The sequence below is a fragment of the Acinonyx jubatus genome, chromosome A2 (assembly GCF_027475565.1).
Source record: "Acinonyx jubatus isolate Ajub_Pintada_27869175 chromosome A2, VMU_Ajub_asm_v1.0, whole genome shotgun sequence".
Taxonomy (NCBI): Eukaryota; Metazoa; Chordata; class Mammalia; order Carnivora; family Felidae; genus Acinonyx; species Acinonyx jubatus.
The window spans coordinates 6,887,183-6,909,790 of record NC_069383.1 but is presented as its reverse complement, the minus strand read 5'-3'; the positions used below and the strand labels follow the sequence as shown (position 1 = coordinate 6,909,790).

At 46.0% G+C, this 22,608-nt stretch overlaps 1 protein-coding gene across 3 annotated transcripts in view; it reads left to right on the top strand.

Annotated features, from left to right (window-relative positions):
• Positions 1 to 1,110: 1,110 nt before the first annotated feature.
• The window catches only part of ZNF862 (zinc finger protein 862), a 37,095-nt gene continuing 15,597 nt past the window's right edge, over positions 1,111 to 22,608 (top strand). Inside the window, exons 1-5 of one of the 3 annotated variants that reach the window (XM_027075724.2) lie at positions 1,111 to 1,410; positions 10,969 to 11,080; positions 12,835 to 12,939; positions 15,222 to 15,919; positions 17,401 to 17,578. In XM_027075724.2, the coding sequence (XP_026931525.1) occupies positions 1,387 to 1,410; positions 10,969 to 11,080; positions 12,835 to 12,939; positions 15,222 to 15,919; positions 17,401 to 17,578 (1,117 nt within the window). In that variant the 5' untranslated portion in view covers positions 1,111 to 1,386. Of the gene's footprint in view, positions 1,411 to 10,282; positions 10,804 to 10,968; positions 11,081 to 11,844; positions 12,247 to 12,834; positions 12,940 to 15,221; positions 15,920 to 17,400; positions 17,579 to 22,608 lie in introns of those variants that run through there. The other 2 variants (XM_015082405.3, XM_053217912.1) reach the window with 2 other exon arrangements.

Below are 22,608 nucleotides of genomic sequence, written 5' to 3'. Positions count from 1 at the left end.
CCCCAAGTATCTCTCCAATGTCTTTTCCCACAACTTCCTGTCTTACGCTGCACCTACCATTTGCTCACCTGCCTGGCTTAATTTATGCTATTTCTTATGGCCACTGCCCTCTTAACAACACCTTGTTCCCCTCCTATTTTAGCTCAGGCTACCATAACAAAATGCCATAGGCCCGGTGGCTTAAACGGCAGACATTTATTTTCTCACTGTTCCGGAGAATGGGAGTTCAAGACCAAGACGCCATCATGGCCAAGAGGATGGTGGGAACTCTCTTCCTGGCTTACGGATAGCTGTCTTCTCACTGTTTCCTCATCTGGCAGAGAGACAGCAAGCTCTCTGGTGTCTCTTCTTGTAAGGACACTAATATCATCATGAGAGCCCCATCCTCATGATCTCATCTAAACCTAATTACCTCCCAAAGGCTCCACATCAAAATATTGTCACATAGGGGTTACATACAAATTCGGGGGTTACACAATTCCTTCCATAGCACCTCATGGCTGACTCCTACTCTTTAATTTACTCCAGGTGCCACTTCCTCAGGAAATCCTTGACCTAAGCACCCCATATTCTCCCACCACTGTACTCTAAACGGTGACAAAGTGTGCTTTCATAGGGTCCTGGGCTTACCTCTCTCCTTGCACTTGTGTCTTTATTTTGTAGTTATCCGTTTCTGGTCTGTTTCCCCAATAGACTGTAAGCTCCTTGAAGGCACGGTTTTGTTTCATTCAGCTGTGTATTCCCAAACCTTGCACGGTGCCTGGCAACATGGTAGGCAGCCAATGATGCTTTTTGAATAAATGTTAAAAAAAAAAAAAAAAAGTATTGCCCTCCTTGATTAAATAAAGTCTGAAACCTTCAAGGTTGACAGTGGTCCTAAAAATGCGAGGGAACAGACCCAAGAACAGGCATTCTCACAGCCCAGGGAGATCTGTTTGCCTTTAACGCAAGATCTGGGAGAGCGTGGTGGGGATGTCACCTTTCAACCCTCAAGCGCGGCGGGAAGGGCAGGGAGCGAGCTGCTCGGCGTCCAATCAGGGTCCAGCATTTCGGGAGCCAATAGCGGCTTGAGAGCCACTGAACTAGGCCGGACTACGCTTCCCGTGATGCCCCGCCGTCTCGGGCCAGGCGGCTGCCGTAAAGCGGCTCGCCCGACACGGCGCTAGTCCGCGCTGCTCGCCTCTCCCGGCATCGGGAGCGCTACCGCCCTCCCGACGTGGGGGAGCCGGTTCTCGGCCGCGCGCCCCCCCCGCCGGGGCGTCCTGCCCTCCGGGGGCCCCGGTCCCCAAGGTGGTCGCGGCGGCGGCATCCTCAGGCCAGGCCGCGGGGGGAGGGGGCGGCCTGGAGGCAGTGGCGGGGTCAGCACGGGCCACCTCAAGCAGGGCCATGGAGCCCAGGGAGTCGGGGAAGGTAGGCCTGGAAGGGCCCTGGGGCCGCCCACTCCCCTCCCGTGTAGATCCCTGACCTGGGCTGCGGCGAGGCGGGCGGTATGGGCGGAGTCCCCGCAGATGAGCCATCCTTGCAGGGAACGACTCGCCCGCTCGCCCGCCGCCTCGTTCTCCACACTTGGGCGGCCTTCTCCGGGCGGGTGTGGCGGGGAGGAGCGGGAGTCCCGCGCAGCCTCTCGGCCCCCCTTCCCTCTCCCGGTGGCCAAGCCGCCCTCTGCCCTGTGGCCACCCGGTTGATGCTGGGGTGGGTGACCGACTCAGGGTAGTGATGCAGAAGTGCTTCCTGTTTCCCCACACCTCTGTTGGGAGTTTTGAAGAGGCCCAGCATGTTTTAAGCCTGGCTAAAACCGTAGTGGAAGGCTGGGGGTAGGGATTACCGAGAAGCAGGGTGAAGGTTTGGCCCTGACTAGATCCCCCTTCCCAAGAAAGGGCTGAGAGGAAAAAGAGAAGGCATCTGGCATATTTCTTGCCCACTTAAAAGTTACTGGCTTATCTACTTCGTGGAGTATCTGAGCACTGCCCAGAAGCATATTCCATAAACTTGCTTCAGGCTTGGGGTAGGAGGCTGTGAGTTGGAACAAAAGATGGGAGAGAGTGCTTGACGGTAGAGTTCAGTGGCTTTGACGGGATTGCTAAAGGCAGTGTCAGAAGACCAACTCGGTTGTAGGCATCTGACTTGGAGACCGTGGCAGCCTCTTGGGACTAAGATCTTTCTGGATGTTCTTGGCAGCCTGATGCCAATTTTTATTTCTTCTTTGGCACAGAGGGAATTCCCTCCACATATGTTTTCAAGGGTGTATTGAGTTCTTTTAAAAAAGAAATTCACTTAATAAACATATGCGGTCTGTGGTCTACTGTGAGCTAGATGGTGGAATACAGGATAAACATGAAGAGACCACTTTCCGCAAAGAGCTCTCCGTGGGAGAGAGTTACTGACTTTAATAATAACTAGGACAAGGGGCGCCTGGGTGGCTCAGTCGGTTAAGCCTCCGACTTCGGCTCAGGTCACGATCTCGCGGTCCGTGACTTCGGGCCCCGCGTCGGGCTCTGGGCTGATGGCTCAGGGCCTGGAGCCTGCTTCCGATTCTGTGTCTCACTCTCTCTCTGCCCCTCCCCCGTTCATGCTCTGTCTCTCTCTGTCTCAAAAATAAATAAATGTTAAAAAAAATAAAATAACTAGGACAAGCCTGAAAGCGCTGTCCCAGAGACAAAAGAGAAAAGATAATGAGGTTATTTCCACGCTGTAGCTTCTTCTGGAAAGGCTGGGAAGGAATGAGTTGCAAAAGAAGTTACCCCTTGCTTAAGTCTCTCTTCCACACTCCCTCTCCTCCACAAGCTACAGTGATGCATTTATGTAACAGATGAAACAACCCAAGTAAACAGTGTGAGACAAAGCTCAACAGAACCCAACTAAAGAAAGATTGAAGGTGAACCATGTGCCAGCCTCACGATAAACACTATAGGGGATATCAAAGTAGTCAAGGAAATGGCCCGTACCCTCAGGGAATATCCCCTGATCAGTTTCAACTAAACCTGAGTTTGGGGAGCAAAGTGTAATGTGGAAGAAGGATTGTTGGAAATTGAAATTAGCAATTTGAGGTTGATCTCAAACTATTCTGTTTAGTTGTAGGCTTTCTTAGCATTTAATGGGAGAAGAGAGAAATGCAAACAATTTGGGAGGTAGGGGAGAAATGTGACGTCCCGTCCAGGCCCAACCACTAAATGAAACCCCCCCCCTTGGGGACTGGAACTTTCACTCTTGATTCTAATCTTGATTGTAGGGTGTCTCCAAAAGATGCTCACCCTTCCAAATGCATCAGTTTTCTAACCTGGGAAATTGGAAGGTTATCCAAAGACGAAATAAAGCGACTGCAAACACTGGCAGTGTTAGATGTCTTGCACATGAGTGGCAGTAACTAGGCTGGGTGCAATGTCTGCTAAAGTTCCATTCTGAGTATCTTTTTTTTTTTTTTTTTGGGCTCAAGGCTGGAAGACTGGGTGTCCACTTGAGGTAGTAGCTTGGTCGGTTAATAGTATCTTCCTTTGGTACTATTTTGTGATATTTGTTAACTAACAGCAATCTTGGCCTATTGGATTGGGTGGGGGGGTATCTTACATGTCACTGGCAGAATAAAGGAAAGAAGTCAAAGACTTTTCGCCATCACTCTATCCCATTATCCTGTTTTATTTTCTTCCCAGCCTTTATCACTATATAAATTCTCACAATTATTTATTCTCACACGTGCTGACTTTGCTCTCTGTTGTATCCCCAGTTAGGACAATGGAGCAGCGTGTGGCATTTAATAAGTTCTCAGTATTTTTGGAATGAATGACTCATAAAGTAGCGTTGCTACAGGATCCCTTTTGCTAGAGGTTATGAATGCTCTGGAGCTCGCAGTCTGACACCCCATGTGCCCTCTGGGAGACTGTATTTTTAGTGCTGCCACATAGGGGTATTTATTGTGTGTATAGTTATTGCCTCAGCATTTCTGGTTCCTGCCCCTTCTGCCTTGTCCATGGAAGTGCTCACTCCTATCTCCCTTTTCTCTAGACCCAGTTCTATTATTACACTTACTGGTGTCTCTCAGCTCCCAAGAGATTTTAATCTGGACAATAGTGATAGTGTTTTCCATATCTTAGGATCACCATGCACCAAGCCCATGAGAAACAACTAATAAATGTATTTGGAATGAAATAGTTAAGAGCCTGTGAAATACTTTGTATATAATGTGGTGGGGGGAAGGGGTAGGTAATGGTGAAGGAGGTCATAACATAAGCCAATCAGCATAGGTTTCCTGAGTACCTCCAGCTCCATGAGAGATACAGAGGCTTCCTTGCTCAGGAGAAAGAGAAATGCGTGGACCACGTGGTTAGGGAATCCCTAGAGAAAGAGGCGGAATGTGAATAGGAACCTGATGAGTAGGTACAAGGAAGTAGGCGGAGTCAGGGAATCTAAAGGTCGGGTGTGTAGAAGGAGGAAAGAGTGTAGAAGGAGGAAAGACGCAAGACATGTTAAGTGATTGCAATGGCACTAATCTGTCTGCAGTAGAGATTCCAGGTCCGGCAATACACAGAGCTCAAGTTAGGAAGGTGGGTAAGTTTCAGATCAAGGGAACTTGGTGCTGGGCTAAGTCAGAGCTCTGCCATATAGACAGAGGGAACCACTAAAATAGAACATCCAGAGATACTCTTTGCTTTATATACAGGTAAATAATTGCTTTTATTGAAGATTTGTGTTTTCTTTACATGGACATCAATTGGAATCAGAAGGTTCTTGCCATAATATTGGCTAAAAGAGAGATACCAGAGTTAGGGCAATCACTCTTGTTGGGAAGATACTTCTTTATTATCTAAGCATTCAGTCCTGGTCATTCCCTTCATCCTTGTGGATGCTGAAGTAATGGGCCCATTGGCTTTCATTAGAAGCCCACCTGTTCCCTCAGGAAGAAAGGGGAAGGGGTGGGTGTGAATAGGGAGCCTTGCTTGTCCTTGGTTACAAGTTCAACCTGTCCTGTTTGGAACAGCTTGCTCGCTAGTCCTGGGGCACAGTAATCACCCCGGGTTCTGCCTTCAGTCTAACCTCAAGCATCCTCTTCCCCCTTCCCCCTGTTGGCTCCCCTTAGACCATATCTTATGTGTACCCCTTTGCTGTCTGACTGCCTTGTTTTAGCGGAGCGCATCCTCCAGCAGGATTTTGGAAATATAATCACATTTTGCATTGGAAGACACTCTGAGTGCAAATAGTTATTTCAAACATGCACATTTGGCAGGGCAATTCTATTAAAAAATATTTTTTACTGAAGTACCACTGCCATACTATGTTTTATTAGTTTCAGGAATGCAACATAGTGATTGGACAATTCTACACGTGACTCATTGCTCACTGCAAGTGTTGTTACCATCTGCCACTGCACGGCATTATTAAATATTATTGACAGCATTCTCCGTTCCATACTGTTCAGCCCCATGTCTTATTTATTTTATGACTGGAAGTTTGTGTCTCTTAATCTCCTTCACCTAGTTCTCCCACTGCCATCCCCCCATCCCTCTGGCGACCACCAGTTTGTTCTCTGTGTTTATGAGTCTGTTTCAGTTTTTTGTTACTTTGTTTTCTTTTTTAGATTCCACTAAAATTCCACTTTAGGTAAGTCATATTCTGTTTGTCTTTTTTGTCTGACTTCTTTCACTTAGCATAATACCTTCTAGATCCACCCATGTTGTCACAAATGGCAAGATCTCATTCTTTTTTATGGCTGATATTGATGTGGCTGATTATATGGCTGATATATAGTATTTCTGTTTTTAACTCTTTGAGGAATCTCCGTATTGTTTTCCACAATGGCTGCACCAATTTACGTCACAAATGGCACGAGTGCTGTCTTTTCTGCATATCCTCATCAGTACTTGTTATTTCTTACCTTGTTTTTTTGTTTTTATTTTAAGTAATCTCTACACCCAGTGTGGGGCTTGAACTCACAACCCCGAGATCAAGAGTTGTGTGCTCTACTGACTGAGCCAGCCACGTACCCCTGTGATTTCTTGTCTTTTTGATACTAGCCATTCTGGCTGGGGTGCAAGGTGATATCTCATTGTTCTTTGATATTTATTTCCCTGATGATTACTGATGTTGAACATTATTTCATGTGTCCATTGACCATCTGTATGCCTTCTTTGGAAAAATGTCTATCCAAATCCTCTGTTCATGTAAAAAAAATTTTTTTAGTGTTTATTTATATCTGAGAGAGACACAGAGAGACAGTGTGCGAGCAGGGGAGGGGGAAAGAGAGATGGAGACAGAATCTGAAGCAGGCTCCATGCTCTGAGCTGTCAGCACAGAGCTGGATGCAGGGCTCGAACTTGTGAGCCATGAGATTATGACCTGAGCCAAAGTCAGACACAACCGACTGGGCCACCCAGGCACCCCTGTGTCTGCTCATTTTTTAGTTAGTTTTTTTTTTTTTTTTTAGGATGTTGAGTTCTGTAAGTTCGTTATGTATTTTGGATATTAACCTCTTATACATCATTTACAAATATCTTCTCCCATTCACTGGTTGCCTTTTTGTTTTATTGATGGTTTCCTTCACTGTGCAAAAACCTTTTATTTTGGTGCAGTCCCAACAGTTTAGTTTTACTTTTATTTCCCTTACCTGAGGAGACATCTTGTAAATATGTTGCTAAGGTTGATGTCCAAGAGATTACTGCCTATGTTTTCTGTTAGGAGTTTTATGATTTTAGTTCTCACATTTAGGTCTTTAAGCCACTTTGAGATTTTTTTGTGTGTGTATGGTGTAAGAGAGTAGCCCAGTTTCATTCTTTTGCATGTAGTTATACAGTTTTCCCAGCACTATTTATTGAAAAGTCTGTCTTTTCCCCCATCGTATATACTGGCCTCCTTAGTCACAAATTAATTGACCATATACAAGGGGGGTTATTTCCGGGTTTTCTGTCCTGTTCTGTTTATCTATGTGTCTGTTTTTGTGCCACTACCATACTGTTTAGATTAATACAGTTTTGTAGTATATCTTGAAATCTGAGATTGTGATACTTCCAGCTTTGGTCTTTTTTCTGAAGATTGCTTTGGCTATTTGGGTCTTTTGTGGTTCCATACAAATTTTAGGATTCTTTGTTCTAGTTCTGTGAAAAGTGGTGTTAGTGTTTTGATATGGATTGCGTTGAATCTGTAGATTGCTTTGGGTAATATGGACATTTTGACAGTATTGATTCTTTCAGTCCATGAGCATGTATATCTTTCCGTGTGTGTGTGTGTGTGTGTGTGTGTGTTGTCTTCATTTCTTTGATCACTGTCTTATAGTTTACAGAGTATAGGTCTTTTACCTCTTTGGTTAAATTTATTCCTAGGCATTTTATTCTTTTTGGTTCAATTGTACGTGGAATTGTTTTCATAATTTCTCTTTCTGCTACTTTGTTATTAGTATAGAGAAATGCAATAGATTTCTGTATATTAATTTTATATTCTGCATCTTTACAGAATTCATTTATTAGTTCTAATAGCTTTTTGGTGGAGTCTTTAGGGTTTTCTATGTGTAATATCATGTCATCTGCAAATAGTGATAGCTATACTTCTTCCTTACCAATTTGGATCCGTCTATTTTTTTTGCTTGTCTGATTGCTGTGGCTGGGACTTCTAGTACTATGTTGAATAAAAGTGGTAGAAGTGGACATCTACATCTTATTTCTGATCTTAGAGGAAAAGCTTCCAGTTTTTCCATCATTAAATATGATGTTAACTGTGGATTTTTCATATATGGCCTTTATTATGTTGGTATATGTTCCCTCTAAGCCTACTTTGTTAGTTTTTATCATGAAAGGATGTTTATTTTGTCAAATGTCAAATGCATCTATTGAGATGATGTGGCTTTTATCCTTCTGTTTGTTAATGTGATGCATCACATTGATTGATTTGCAAATAGTCATCCTTGCATCACTGGAATAAATCCCGCTTGATTGTGCTGAATGGATGCTTTTAATGTATTGTTGAATTCTGTTTGCTACTATTTCTTGAGAATTTTTGCATCTTTGTTTGTCAGGTATATTGGTCTGTAGTTTCTTTTTTTGTAGTGTCCTTGTCTGGTTTTGGTTAATGCTGACCTCAGTAAGAATTGGGAAGTTTTTTTCCTTTACTGTCTTTTAGAATTTTGAGAAGAATAGGTTTTAATTCTTCTTTACATGTTTGGTAGAATTCACCTGTGAAGCCATTTGGTCCTGGACTTTTGTTTGTTGGGAGTTTTTTGATTACTGAATAAATTTAATTACTAGCAATCAGTCTGTTCAAATTTTCTGTTTCTTCCAGATTCAGTTTTGGATGATTGTATGTTTCTATGAATTTATCTATTTCTTCTAGGTTGTTCAATTGTTGACATATAATTTTTCATAGTATTCTCTTGTAATCCTTTGTGTTTCTGGGGTATCCATTGTTATTTCTCCTCTTTCATTCCTGATTTTATTTATCTAAGTCCTCTTGCTTTTTTTCTTGATGAGTCTGGCTGAAGGTTTATCAATGTCGTTTATCCTTTCTAAAGAACCAGCTCTTAGATTCATTGATCTTTTCTTTTCTTTGTATTTCATTTATTTCCACTCTGGTCTTTATTATTTCCTTCCTTTGGGCTCTGTTTGTTCCTCTTTTTCTAGTTCCTTTAGGGATAAGATTAGATTGAGATTTTTCTTGCTTCTTAAGGTAGACCTGTATTGCTATAAACTTCCCTCTTAGAACTGCTTTTGCTGTGTCCCAAAGATTTTGGACCATTGTGTTTCCAAACCATTTTTGTTTTTAAAATTGTTCATTCATACATATTCATAGGTGAAAGACTGTAAGGTTACATACCAGGTGTCAATAGTAATTCTTTTTTAGTAAGGGGATTATGGGTGATCTTAAAACATTTTTTCTGCTCGTCTAAATTTTCTGTGGTGAACACGTATTAACTCATAAGAAAAGCAGTCAAATTATTTTTTTAAGTATACAGCTCAACAGTGAGTGATAAGAACTATCTGTATTATTTTTCTCAAGAAGCTTTGACTGTTGAGTTAAAATAGATATTTCACCTGCTCGAAATCTGACCATAAAGTTACAAGGCAATTTTAGACAAATGCACTAGAACTTGTCATAAATGGAAATAAACGTGTCCCCTTCACAGTTGTCACTCTGGAAGGCCTTCTACTTACCCCAAAGATACTGTTTCCCAAAATGTTGTTTTGCTTTGGCGGTGGGGAATTTATATTTTCTTAATAATTTTCTTTATCAGACTAAGTGATAAATGTTCGGGGTATGAAATTAAAAGGATAAACGGAGCAATGTTTTCTGCCTATTTCCTTTTCTGATGATTTCTTTTATAATGGTTTGTTGCATGGCCGCGGATTCTTCCCTCTCTGGGGCTATGATGATAGTTTTGTTTTGGAAAAGTTTTCTTTTCCATGCCTCACATTCATTTCCTCAGTTCCAACCTGCCTCCTCTCCCTGCCACCATCCGTGAGAACCTTTCTCCAGATGTCTGATAGTCCAGCTTAATAGTCGGACACTTAATAGTCAGAAACCAAAATTCTAACTGGAAGCCCCGAGTCCGTGGAAGACGGGGGGGGGGGGGGGGGGGGGGGGCTTGTCAGCACTGAGCCTTGCAGAGGACTCTGGGCAGGCATTTCTTGGTGAACAGCTTTCCCCCCATTCTTGTTGTCTTAGCCTTGCTGCCTTCACTCCCAGGCCGGAGGTTCTCAGCACTGCAGTTTCTGAGCCTTTTTTGGATTTTGTGGTATAAATTGGGTCGTTTCTCAGTTTGCCCACTGCTGGGCGAGGATTTGATTTCTTTGGGTCTGCTCAGTTACTACTTTTTCTTCTACTTTTCAGTTTCCAAAATCCTATTGCTTCTGTCTCCTCCACCTCCCTCCTTGTTCTGTTTCCTAGCCTCGTGGGTGTTTTCTTTTGGAGTGTTTTGGCAGGGAGGGTGTCTTTAAAAAAAAATTTTTTTTTACATTTATTTATTTATTTTTGAGACACACAGAGACAGAGCACAGCGGGGGAGGGGCAGAGAGAAAAGGAGACACAGAATCCGAAGCAGGCTCCAGGCCCCCGAGCCATCGGCACAGAGCCCTCTGCGGGGCTCGAGCTCACGAACCATGAGATCATGACCTGAGCCGCAGTCAGAAGCTCAAGTGACTGAGCCATGCAGGCACCCCAGGGAGGGTGTCTTAAATTCACAGGGAGGATGCAGAATTCAGTGTACTTGTTCAATCCACCGTCTTACACCAGAGCTCCCCCAAAATATTTTCTGATCCCCGGGCCCCTTTTTGGCAGAACAGAGCTATTTAAAAAAAAATCTTTGTTTTAACGTTTATTTATTTTTGAGACAGAGAGAGACAGAGCATGAACGGGGGAGGGTCAGAGAGAGAGGGAGACACAGAATCTGAAACAGGCTCCAGGCTCTGAGCCATCAGCCCAGAGCCTGACACGGGGCTCGAACTCACGGACCGCGAGATCATGACCTGAGCCGAAGTCGGACACCCAACCGACTGAGCCACCCAGGTGCCCCATAGAACAGAGCTATTTTACAAGCTCCATGGGATATATAGTTCTCCACTGTAAACCTTTGCCTGTCTTGATCACTGACTTAATCGGCAGACATAGTTCTGAAGGACTTTCGACTGTTTCCAGAAATTAGATACGTCTTCCTTACCATGTTCAAGATTTTGCACAAGAATGTGCCCTAGGTTGTTGCTGAAGCACTGGCTGAGAATACCGGGTACTGTGGCAGGCGAGGAGGGTGCCAGGAAAGGATGGCGGAGTTCCTGAGTCAGCCTTCTCCATGACAGTTGTTTCGGTGTGTGGCCCTTCCTGTGCACCCAGGAGGTGAGAGAGGTGGGGTCTTTAGGTCTTATATGTAGATTGACGATGCCCCTCCTCTAGTTTGATAGGTTCCCAGAGCACAGGTGCCCTCAGGGGGTGTGAACACAGATGCGGAAGATTCATCAGAGGAGGAAATTGGTGCTTAGCAGGTGTCATTTTTCCCTCCAGGCTCCTGTGACCTTTGATGACATCACTGTATACTTGCTTCAGGGGGAATGGATGCTGCTGAGTCAGCAACAGAAGGAGATCTGTGGTTCCGACAAGCTGGTGGCACCACTAGGTATGGGCCCCTGTTCGCTTCCCCACCGCCTCGGTCTAGGTCAGCATTCCAAATCATATCCGACTCTGCCGTACTGGAGAATTTTCTGGAATCCTACCATTTTTTTCAGGCCTGTTTCCACCATTCACCTGCGCAGCCCCTTATGTAACTTAACTGCACAAGATTCACGCACCACCCTTTCTCTCCTTCTCGTACGTTGGCCAAGAGAAGTGGGGAACTGGAGCATGTCAGGGCTGGACCTTGATGCCTTACCGAATCACACGGTGCCAGCAGGAAGCCGGCCTGTGGTGGGTGGAGCTGCAGGGTGGATTTTGTTTCAGGTGCTCACAGGACACTGGAGGTAGTAAGTGTTGGAAGCAGGAGCATCATCTGGCCTGTGGAGATCTGGGCCCAGGCCCAGCCCCCACCACGTGACTCTGGTGTGCCTTCGACCCAACTTTCACATTTTAAGTCTTGGTTTCCTTCGTAGGGCCGTCGTAGAGGCTTAAGGAGCTAAAGGCACTTAAAACTTTGTGCCCATGTAGGTGTATTTCACCTTTTCTATTTTCTGAATGTCCTTTCTCTGCTTCTGTGGGTAGACTTTCCGTGCCACAGGCAGACGTGATTGTAATTCAACGCGTGTGTACAACGTATGTGCTATTTTCTCAATTCACTTGGACGACCGTGTGACACGCCTTTCTCTTCTTGTCATCTCGGCCCCCACCCCCCCACCCCCCCCACCCCCCCCCCCCCCTGTCTAAGGCTGCAGGAGCCACAGGCAGCTAGCTCTCTGTGGGCGCAGGGGCTACAGCGGGTTCTCCCAGGCCTGCCAAACCCAGTTGGAAAACTGCCGGTTCTTTTAAACCAAAAGTTGCAGAGTCGCGGCTCACGGGCCTTTATTCTGCTTTCATCACTTTTGCTTGGTTTCTCTACAATATTTTTTATTTTTTTAAGTTTTTTTTTTTTTAACATTTATTTATTTTTGAGACAGAGAGAGACAGAGCATGAACGGGGGAGGGGCAGAGAAAGAGGGAGACACAGAATCCAAAACAGGCTCCAGGCTCTGAACTGTTAGCACAGAGCCCGACGCGGGGCTCGAACTCCCGGACCGCGAGATCATGACCTGGGCCGAAGTCAGATCTTAACCGACTGAGCCCCCCAGGCGCCCCTAATTTTTTTAAGGTTACGTAAGTAATCTCTAGACCCAACGTGGGGCTCAAACTCATGACCCTGAGATCAAGAGCCACGTGCTCTTCCCACTGAGCCTGCCAGGTGGTTCCTTTACAATATTTAATTTGTTAATATTTCACCATGGGTAGTTTTTACATGGAATTATGATTTCTGGTTTCTCTTGGAAAGCAGTACAGCCTGGCAGCGCTGACCCTGAGTTCCCCGAGGGGAGTGGCAGCTGTACCCCCACACGGGTGGCCACAGCCTCCCCACCCGGCCTGCTTTCCTCAGTTACGTTGTTGGCCTGGCCCCTCTCAGCATTTGGGTTTGTGAGTCTCTGTTCTGAACCAGGAGTAGTTTTCAAACCCTTTTAGCCTCAAAGAGGGACACTGTGCCCCTCACTGCATTCACTTAGTCCCCCATTCTTTTAGGAGCCTTATGGATATCTGAGTTTCCAAACCACCATGCTGAAGTATCAAGATTCCTACCTGTGCCCTTGACCAATTATCTTACAGTGCGGAGGGGGAGGTCCCAGACAGACCCTTCCTTAACCTTGTGACCGGGATCTAAGACTTCATAAGCGCTTCTCTCTGTTCCTGACTCAGGACCAACTATTGCCAACCCAGAACTGTTCTACAAGTTTGAGCGAGGGCCAGAGCCATGGGTGGGCAGTGCCCAGGGCCAGAGGAATGTCCTGAGCCACCATCCAGGTGAGTGTGGACCCGCATGGGAGGAGGGGTACTTAGCTGGAGAGAGGGGGCAGAAAGCTGGGCACCAGGACTCCTGTCTTATCCCTGGCCTCTCCCTGCTGTCCTCCAGCTCACATGAGAATGCTGTCCTTTCCCAGTGTATCTGACATATACACATCATTCTCCAACATTCTCTTTATTTTTTTTAAACCATTTCTTTTTTTTTTTTTAACGTTTATTTATTTTTGAGACAGAGAGAGACAGAGCATGAATGGTGGAAGGGCAGGGAAAGAAGGAGACACAGAATCGGAAGCAGGCTCCAGACTCTGAGCCATCAGCCCAGAGCCTGACGCGGGGCTCGAACTCATGGACCGTGAGATCGTGACCCGGGTGAAGTCGGACGCTTAACCAACTGAGCCACCCAGGCACCCCTAAACCATTTCTTAATGTTTAAAAAAAAATTTTTTTTAAACATTTATTCATTTTTGAGAGAGAGAGATCGAGCATGAATGGGGAGGGGCAGAGAGAGAGGGAGATGTAGAATCCGAAGCAGGCTCCAGGCTCTGAGCCGTCTGCACAGGCTCCAACTCATGGACTGCAAGATCATGACCTGAGCCAAAGTCAGATGCCTTAGCCTAAGTGACCGAGCCACCCAGGCGGGTGGTTTTTTTTGTTTTTTTTTTTTATGTTTATTGTTTTTAAATGTTTTAATGTTTATTTTTTATGTTTTTTAATGTTTTATTGTTTTTAATGTTTTTTTATTGTTTATAATGTTTTTTATGTTTTTAATGTTTATTTTTGAGAGAGGGAGACACAGGGCACGAGCGGGAGGGGAGTGCGCAGAGAGAGAAGAGGGAGACACAGAATCTGAAGCAGGCTCCAGGCTCTGAGCTGTCAGCACACAGCCTGATGCGGGGCTCGAACCCACGACCCGTGAGGTCATGATCTGAGCCCAAGTCGGATGCTTAACCGACTGAGCCACCCAGGTGGCCCTCTCTTTATTTCTGCCTGAGAGTATATGTTGATTTGCAGTTATATATTCTAAGTTCCACGACGGCATGACTTTGTCTTACTGACTCCTGTATTCCCAGTGCTAAGAACAATGCCTGGCACATAGCAGTTGCACATTAAGTAATCACTGAGTGAATGGACAGATGTCTGCTAAGTTCTAGGATTTATTTTGGCTCTTCTCCTTTGATAAGCCCGTCCTGTTGAGGGACTGGCTTGGCTAGAGTCAGGCCAGGTGACATCGTGTCATTGTATGAGGTGGTTGAGTTACCCAGCCCCCAATGCCGGAGAAAAGGGAGGCGGAACAAGCTGTTCCGGGAGTCGAATCACAGGAGTCTACTCTCCCTCACGATCTGTCTCAGATGGACCACAGGGAGCCTGAGACTTCATAGATACCAGTTTGTTTTATTTTGTTTTCCAATGCTTGGCTCTTTCTTTTGAGCCTGCTTACTCTTCATTAGCCGCTTTGTGCTCCTGGGTGAGCTCCGGATGTGTAGACTGGACTGTTGGCCTGGAGCAAGTACCATGGAGTCCTTGGCCACTGGGCATCTGTGCTTATTATGCACAAGAAATGGCTCCAGGGGAGTTAGAGCTGCGAAAGCTGTAAGTTGCGTTTCAAGTAAGGCGTGAATAAAGAAACTTCTAGTTTAGCTTGAGGAAGAAGATCTGTGTGAGTTGAGAGTTTTTGCCTCTTGGAAGGGCTGTGGTGTGGGAGAGGGCTTGTGTTTCTCTGGAGGGCTGACATAGCACCCCTGGGTGGAAAGTACTTACAAATGGATCGTGGTTTAAGGCAAACTCTGGGGACAAAAACTACCCAGGAGGTTGGTCGTTCCCTGGTTCCAAAGATGCGCGAGCGGAGTGCAGACGTCTGTGTGCCAGGGTACCATGGAAGGGGGTTCCTGCTGAGGACGGAGTTGCAGGATTTGGCTTTAATATCTTCATTAACCGACATTTTATCAGTTTGCGTTCTTATCCATAAATAAGCTTGAACTTCTGAAGATTGTGCCCATATCTTGGGTTGCAAAGATGAAATTGCAGAGGTCTTTTTGGCCAAGCCAAAATTTAAATTTAAAAAAAAAGGAGGAGTTGCTTAAAGCTCCTCTGATTTTCTTCTGGGTCAGCTGAGGTGGGCCCTGGGGTGCTGGGGGTCTGAAAGAAAATTCTGAGTAGAGCCTGTGTCACTCTTGGGTGTGACTTCCAGCTTTCGTGTTTGATACACCGAGAGGCTTCATGGGTGGCAGTGGCTCTAACTACAGGACCTCAGACCAAATTCCACTGGTCTCTTTTCTCTAAAGGGAAAAACCAGATGGGCTGCGTGGAAGAAGGGGACGGGCAGAGTCTGGCCGCAGAAGCCGGACCGTACCTGCCGCCTCAGAAGAAAGCCTGTCTTTCCCACTTCAGCACGGAGCGTGGCAACACTGAGGGAGACTGTACAGGAAAGAGCAAAAAACCCTTGAAACCCCGGTCTATCCAGAAGTCTTGGTTTGTGCAGTTCCCGTGGTTGGTCATGAACGAGGAGCAGACGGCTCTCTTCTGCTCTGCCTGCCGAGAATACCCGTCTGTCAGGGACAAACGGTCAAGATTAATCGAAGGTTACACAGGACCATTCAAGGTAGAGACGCTCAAATACCACGCCAAGAGCAAAGCTCACCTGTTCTGCGTCAATGCCTTGGCAGCACGGGACCCCATCTGGGCAGCCCGTCTCCAGAGCATCCGAGATGAATCCGGAGATGTTCTGGCCAGCCCAGAGCACCTCTTCACGGCAGATTATCCCATATTGTACCCCCCAGGGCCTCTGGGAGCCTATGAGAACATGGCCCAGCTCCTGCCCGGCTCCAGAGCTGAACTGGAGGACCCGAGAGAGGATGGAACAATTCCTGCATTGTATCTCGACTGCATTTCTGAATTGAGGCAAAAAGAAATTGCTGATGGTATCTACAGCGCCTCAAATGTTAACATTTTGTGTAATGACGCTGCCGAACCCTGCGGCCAGGTAATGTGTTTGTAATGATTGCTGTGTCTCCAGGGGAAGGATTCTGTACTAAGAACAACATATTTTGCATGACGATGATGGGGAGATTATAGTAGCTACGCCTGCTGCTAACATTATACTGTTATCATAACCTAACGTGCCGATAACGTAGCAGGCATTATTTTATGTGCTCTACGTGTATTATCTCATGTATTTAAGACAGCACCCCTGTTGTTCTCATTTCCTTTTGCAGACAACATAATTAGTGGGACAGAACATTCTAACTCCTGATATAAAGGGAACATCTAAATTCAGAACACTGATCTTTATCCAGAATCCAAAACAGTCACAGAACTCAAGAAGATAATACACGACCACAAAACAACCACAGAACTCTTAAATACTTCACTTCTAAAAGTTTTTCAGCTTTGACTTTGGAATCAGGTAGCCCTTTGAAACTGTAAAATCTCTCCACGCCCATTCTCTTATGTAAGGGTTTTGATGCTGCCCTAAGGCCGGTGGAGCGGGTCAGATTAAACTCGTCTTGTTGGGAGGAAACAGCGTCAGGGGCACAGTCCACCTGTGCCAGAGCGTGGCTGTCAGCTGGCACTCCCTCCCACCCCCTGCGCACCGGCAGGTCCCAAACCTCTCTGGCTCTCACCTTGCGGGCACTCAGTCGGTCTCTAGCTCTTTGCAAAGTTGGCCGCAAGGAAACTGCGTTCACTGGAGTTTTTGAGTTACGGGGTCCTTTGCCATTTCTCAGCTATTTCACACGAGCAGGATTTTACTAGAAGTCATTTGGAGTACCCCTCTACTTCCAATGAGAATAGCTCAGATGTTCCTCATCCCTAACATGAGAAGGGCCCAGCTAAAGTTAGTAAGCGTGGGTTTTTCCAGAATCTGGAAAAGCAGCAGAGCTCATTTCTCTTCATGTTCATATTCCGTCTAGTGTTTGGTATTAGGAGCTAATAAATATGTCTAACCATTTATAATCTGAATTCCTTTAGCAGGAAGGCACGTGTAAACCTCGTCACTGAATATAAGCATCTTTCGTTCTTCTGTACGACTTCTTCTTCCTTCCCATCCCAGTGGGAAATCTTAGCAGGTGCTCCTGGAGGCAGACGGTCATCATTGTAGTCACGGATGAATAGAAGGCAGCCCCTTAGAACCTTACAGGGAGGGGTGCAGTCGTAAGCTCTTCCAGGACCCCTGTTCTTCAGCACTTTTATTTCCTCCTAGGAGACCCCAGGATCAGACTGAGGCTCATTTGGTTTTTTGTTTGTTTGGTTGGTTGGTTTTTTTCACCTACTAACTCTGGGCCTCGCAAATTTGCTTCTTTGACTTTGGCTGGGTACATTGCTGCCTCAGAGTACATCTGGGCCTCTTGGCAAGCCTCCCAAGAGAGACGGGCCTTGAGAAGGTCCTTACGAAGGACCTTGAAAGCATCCCGCTGGGTGTCTGGCATAAGAGGCGTGTTGAGTGACTGCTGCTCTTTGTTGCAGGATCCTTCTGAAGAGGGGCTGTTTGAGGAGGTTCCTGTGGTGTTTGAGGAGCTCCCGGTGGTGTTTGAGGATGTGGCGGTGTATTTCACCCGGGAGGAGTGGGGCATGCTAGTCAAGCGGCAGAAGGAGCTGTACAGAGACGTGATGCGGATGAATTATGAGCTGTTGGCTTCCCTGGGTAAAGACTCACGTAGACCCTTGTCTGCCACCACCATCTGACATGGGAACCCCACAAGGGCAGCTGTGGCTTGTGGCCATCTTCCCATTTCTACCCTCTCCCTGTACATTGGCGGAGAGAGATTATATTTTTTGTACCTCAGAGCTCTCTCCTGGCTTTGGGACGCTACTCACCCCCTCCCCACGCTCCCGCCCGTCCATCTTTCACCCTCCACCAGACATGCTGAATCCCTCCCACGTGCCAGCTGAACACCAGGGAAGGTCTCTGCTTTTGAGGGGCTGGCAGGTTTGGGGGAGAGACAGACACTTGAATAAGAAGCTAGAAAGTAACACAGGCTCTGTGAAAGAGGTTCGGGAAAAGTGCCCTGAGGCCGCTGAAGAAGAGTGATTTCATTTTGCTGGGCGTCGGAGGGAGGGACCAGGAAAGCCTTTACAGAGTCTGAAGTTGGAAAACCAGGCGGACGGGGAGAAGGAAGGGCGTCCAGACATGACAGAGGGAGGGATGGTGTGAGCGAAGGCATGGAGGCGCCCTCCCCTCTGTCTATGCCAGGCCCGCGGCATCGCGCCCAGGGGCCGGCAAGGGCTGGTGGCCTTTGGCCGCGGTGTTGCTAGGTTGGGCACCGGCGCATGAGGAACACAGTAGCGTTTGTTACCTTCTTGGGACAGTGCTGTCTCTTGCCTCTGCTTCTTGTTCTCTTTGCTTCCCGTTCCTCCACCCAGGGTTCTCATGCGGCATCGAAATGGGAAGGCGACTTTTCTTCTTCTAAAGCTCTTACTTACTGACTAGCATATGTGATAACAGCAACCTTACAGAACGGGCGGCTGGACAGAACTCAGGAATCCCAGCAGCAATCTGTATCGTGACTTCCGTGGAGTAAGAACTAAGAATATCTGTGACTCAACTGACGTCCTAGCCCTTGGTTTATCCTGCCGTTTCATGCGCAGTCAAGATACGGATTATTTTCTGAACATTCCTGACCCGTGTGCTTGTTGTTCTCATTGTTCAGAATTTTTAAGTGGCTCCCTGAACATTCAGAAGTGATGTAAAAACTGGTTTCTTGTGTGATAATAGAGGTGTTATAATCCTGCCTTAGGCCCCAGGCACTTGTACAAAGTATGCCTTCAAAGAGCATCACTACCTCTAGAACTGTTTATTTTTACTTTTTAAATATTTATTTATTTTGGGGCGAATGTAAGTGGGGGACAGAGGACCCGAGGCCGGCTCTGGGCTGACAGGCTGACAGCAGTGAGTTCGATGTGGGGCTCGAACTCATGAACTGGAAAATCATGACCCGAGCTGAAGTCGTACGCTCAACTGACCGAGCCACCCAGGTGCCCCTAGAACTGTTTTAAAGCAGTGAGAATGAAGGGGAAATTCATTTTTAAGAAATACACACCACGTATGAGAAGTTGGGTTTTCCTTGAAAGGAATGCACAGTAGTGACGTGCCTTGCCCTCAGAGCCCCTGTGGAACGTTGTCGTGAAAGCAGTGCTAACTGATGTTGACAACAGGGTGTCTCCCACCATCGGGGCTGACAGCATATGACATAAGCACATGCTCATTTTCTTTTGAATTTATGTCGGTTAGGAATGGGGAAATCTTTTTTTATATGTAATATTTTTTAATTCTTTTTTTTTAAAGTTTGTTTATTTTGAGAGAAAGAGAGACAGCGAGCAGGGGAGGGGCAGAGAGGGAGGGAGAGAGAGAATCCCACACAGGCTCTGCACTGTCAACACAGAGCCTAATGCGGGGCTCGAACTCCCATACTGTGAGATCATGACCTGAGCCGAAACCAACAGTCAGATGCCTAACTGACTGAGCCACCCAGATGCCCTAGGAATGGGGAGATCTTAGCTAACTGGGGGAAATAAGGGACAGTCCCGTCTTGGTTATGCTTAGTTGGATGAACAATAAGTATCATCAGAGGAAGGGCAATTAATTTTGCTTGAGGGTAGCAGGCAAGAGTCAGGAAGCCTTTATAGAGAATGGGGACATCCTCTTTAGTCGTCTGAGAAATTAAAATGGGTACAAAAGTCTAGAAATAGGGGCACCTGGGTGATCCAATCAGTTAAGCACCCAACTCGATTTTGACTCAGGTCATGATCTCACGGTTTGTGGGAATGAGCCCCACATCAGGCTCTGTGCTGACAGTGTGGAGCCTGCTTGGGATTCTCTGTCTCTCTCTCTCTCTCTCTCTCTCTCTCTCTCTCTCTGCCTCTCCCTATTGCTGCCCCTCCCCCACTCACACTCTATATGTCTCTCTCAAAATAAATAAATATTAAAAAAAATAAAAATAGGTGCGCCTCGGTGGCTCAGTCAGTTAAGTGTCCGACTTTGGCTCAGGTCATGATCTTGTAGTTCATGGGTTTGGGCCCCGCATCAACTGTTTGTACTGACAGCTCAGAGCCTTGGAGCCTGCTTCGGATTCTGTGTGTGTCTCTCTCTCCGCCCCTTCCCTGCTCATGCGTGCTCTCTCTCTCTTTCAAAAATAAACATTAAAATTTTTTTAATTAAAAAACAATAAAATTAAAATAAATAAAAGTATTTTAAGGAGCCTTGAGAATATAAATGGGGCCAAACATAAATGATTTGTATGTTTAAAAATGACCTGTGTTAAAGGGCATTGGGCTGGTATTTGGGATATAAAACAGTGTTGAAACACAGTGGAGGTGCTATTCGTTTTGCTTTGGTGAGTTTTTTTCCCTCCCATACTTTATTCTCCTGTAATAAGTACTTTAAGAGTTGAAAATCAAATATTATTTGGTAATAGCTTTCAATCATTTTTCTACAAAAAGAACTTCTCCTTGGAGTGAACACAATTTGTGAAAAAGAAAACCCCATTATAATTTTTGCATCCAAGAAAAGTTCTATTAGCCTTTAAAAAAATCTCCCATCCATTTTTTAAAGGCTTTTAAAATATAGGTTTATTTATTTATTTTTGAGGGAGAGAGAGATAGAGCATGGGTGGGGAAGGGCAGAGAAAGAGGAGGAGAGAAAAATCCCAAGCGCAGAGCCTGATGTGGGGCTCGAACTCACAAACTGTGAGATGATAACTGAGCCGAAATCAAGAGTCAGTCGCTTAACTGATTGAGCCACCCAGACACCCCTCCCATCCATTTTTAATGCTTCTTATATTTTATCTTCAAATATTCTGATGATCTGCTTATACTAGGTATTACAGGAAGCTTCTGTGTTTTTCTTTTATTCTCCTGTGTGGAAATAATAACAGTGGTTTCTGCTGTCCACTGAGCATCTACTGAGCATTGGTCCTGTGTTGAGTCTTTTATATATGTTCTCTCTCATCCTTAAAGCAAACCTCTACGGCAGGTAGTAGTAGCATTTTCAGATGAGAAAGCAGGCCTGGGAATCCCGACCATCTACCTGGAAAACGGAGAAACTGAAATTCGTTCTATTCTATTCTGTGCATTCCATGTGCCTTATACTCCTTCCATTCCCTGCTTTGTAGGTGTTTACGGGCACTTGGATTCCCTCTCTTTTCAAGATTTGTGCTAATCATATTGTTAATATAATAATAATAATAACAACACCAAATATGAGGTGAGATTATTTAAGAATTTGAACAGTACAAGAATTTTCTAGAAGTCTCCACTCCCGTCCCCAATCCCCCTTGCTGGAAGTTACTAGTTTGCCTGGCTCTTTCAGACTTTCTCTGGAGGTCACGGTTAGTTCCCTCCATCCAGGGGAACTGGCTGGAGAAAGGGGCCTGGCTGTTCCATGTGATCAGGTCATGTTGCTGTAGTTCATTGTTGCTGTAGTTCATTGTAGTTCATGCTGTAGTTGCTGTGGTGGGTCTTTGGGGTCTGATGGTCATCAAGCTGCATCGCAGCACATTCTTGCTGTTGATTTCCTTTTGCTCTGATCCTTTCAGGAAGCCCAGCTAATTCTTCCATTGCTCTTGTTAGGGTTTACAGTTAGTAGATTTGTTCTTTCAGATTTTATAACTATTGTACCTGCTTTTAAAAGGTCTCGGGGCACCTGGGTGGCTCAGTTGGTTGAGTGTCTGATTTTTGATTCTGGCTCAGGTCACGATCCCAGGGTCATGGGATCCAGCCCTGGATTGGGCTCCGTGCTGAGCCTGGAGCCTGCTTGAGATTCTGTCTCCCCGTCTGCCCCTCTCCCCTGCTCATGCACCCTCTCTCTCTCTCAAAAAAAAAGTCTCAGTTTGATATAGTCGAACTTAATATTAATTTCTGTCAGTTGTTGACAGTTAAATTGTACAGACTGAAGCTTTTCAACAGAGAGAATGTTTCCAGGGGAGGCCCCCCCCCCACCACCTGTCACACCCTCCTCGGTCTCATCAGCTGTCTCATCAATAGGACTGAACCTGTAGAGGACAGTCACTTTGTTTATGGAGAAAAGAAGAGGTTTGTGTTTTGTTTTTAATGCTTTCCTATTTCGCCCTTTTCATACGTAGTCTTGCTTATTTCGAGCTACTTATCACTCTACAGAGCTTCCGACTATGCTTTTACTTCCATGCTTTAAATTCTGGTTTCAGAGTTTGGTCATATTTGATGATGTCTCTTGTTTCCCCCCGTAAAAGAAAACTCAGACCCTGCTGTTAAGAAACTAGTATTTGTCAGTGACAGAAGTAGACCTGCCAATATAGGGACTATGCGGTAGCCCTTGTTTTTATTAGTAAGAGTGTCACCCCACGCCAAGGGGCAGGTCACACACTTCAGGTGGGCACTGCCCTTTCTACGGGCGCGGTCATCAGCTACAGCCAGAACTCACAGAGCTGGGGGCAAGAAGTCATCCACTAGGTGGAAACCAAAACCTAGTAGGAGGGCCTTGGTGAGAGACGAGTGGGAGCTCGAATGGCTCACGTGATGTGTAGGGAGGCAGCTGCTGTACAGTGGGGGCTGTGCAGGAGACAGGGAGCGACCCAAGGCAGCTTCTCCCAGCCGACACATGGGTAGGGCCTGCCAGCCTTCGGACAGAGTTAGCGTGGAAGGATCAGAAGTCCGTCTTTGCAAGCCAAACCATTTCTATGAACTTTTATGGAGGGTGTG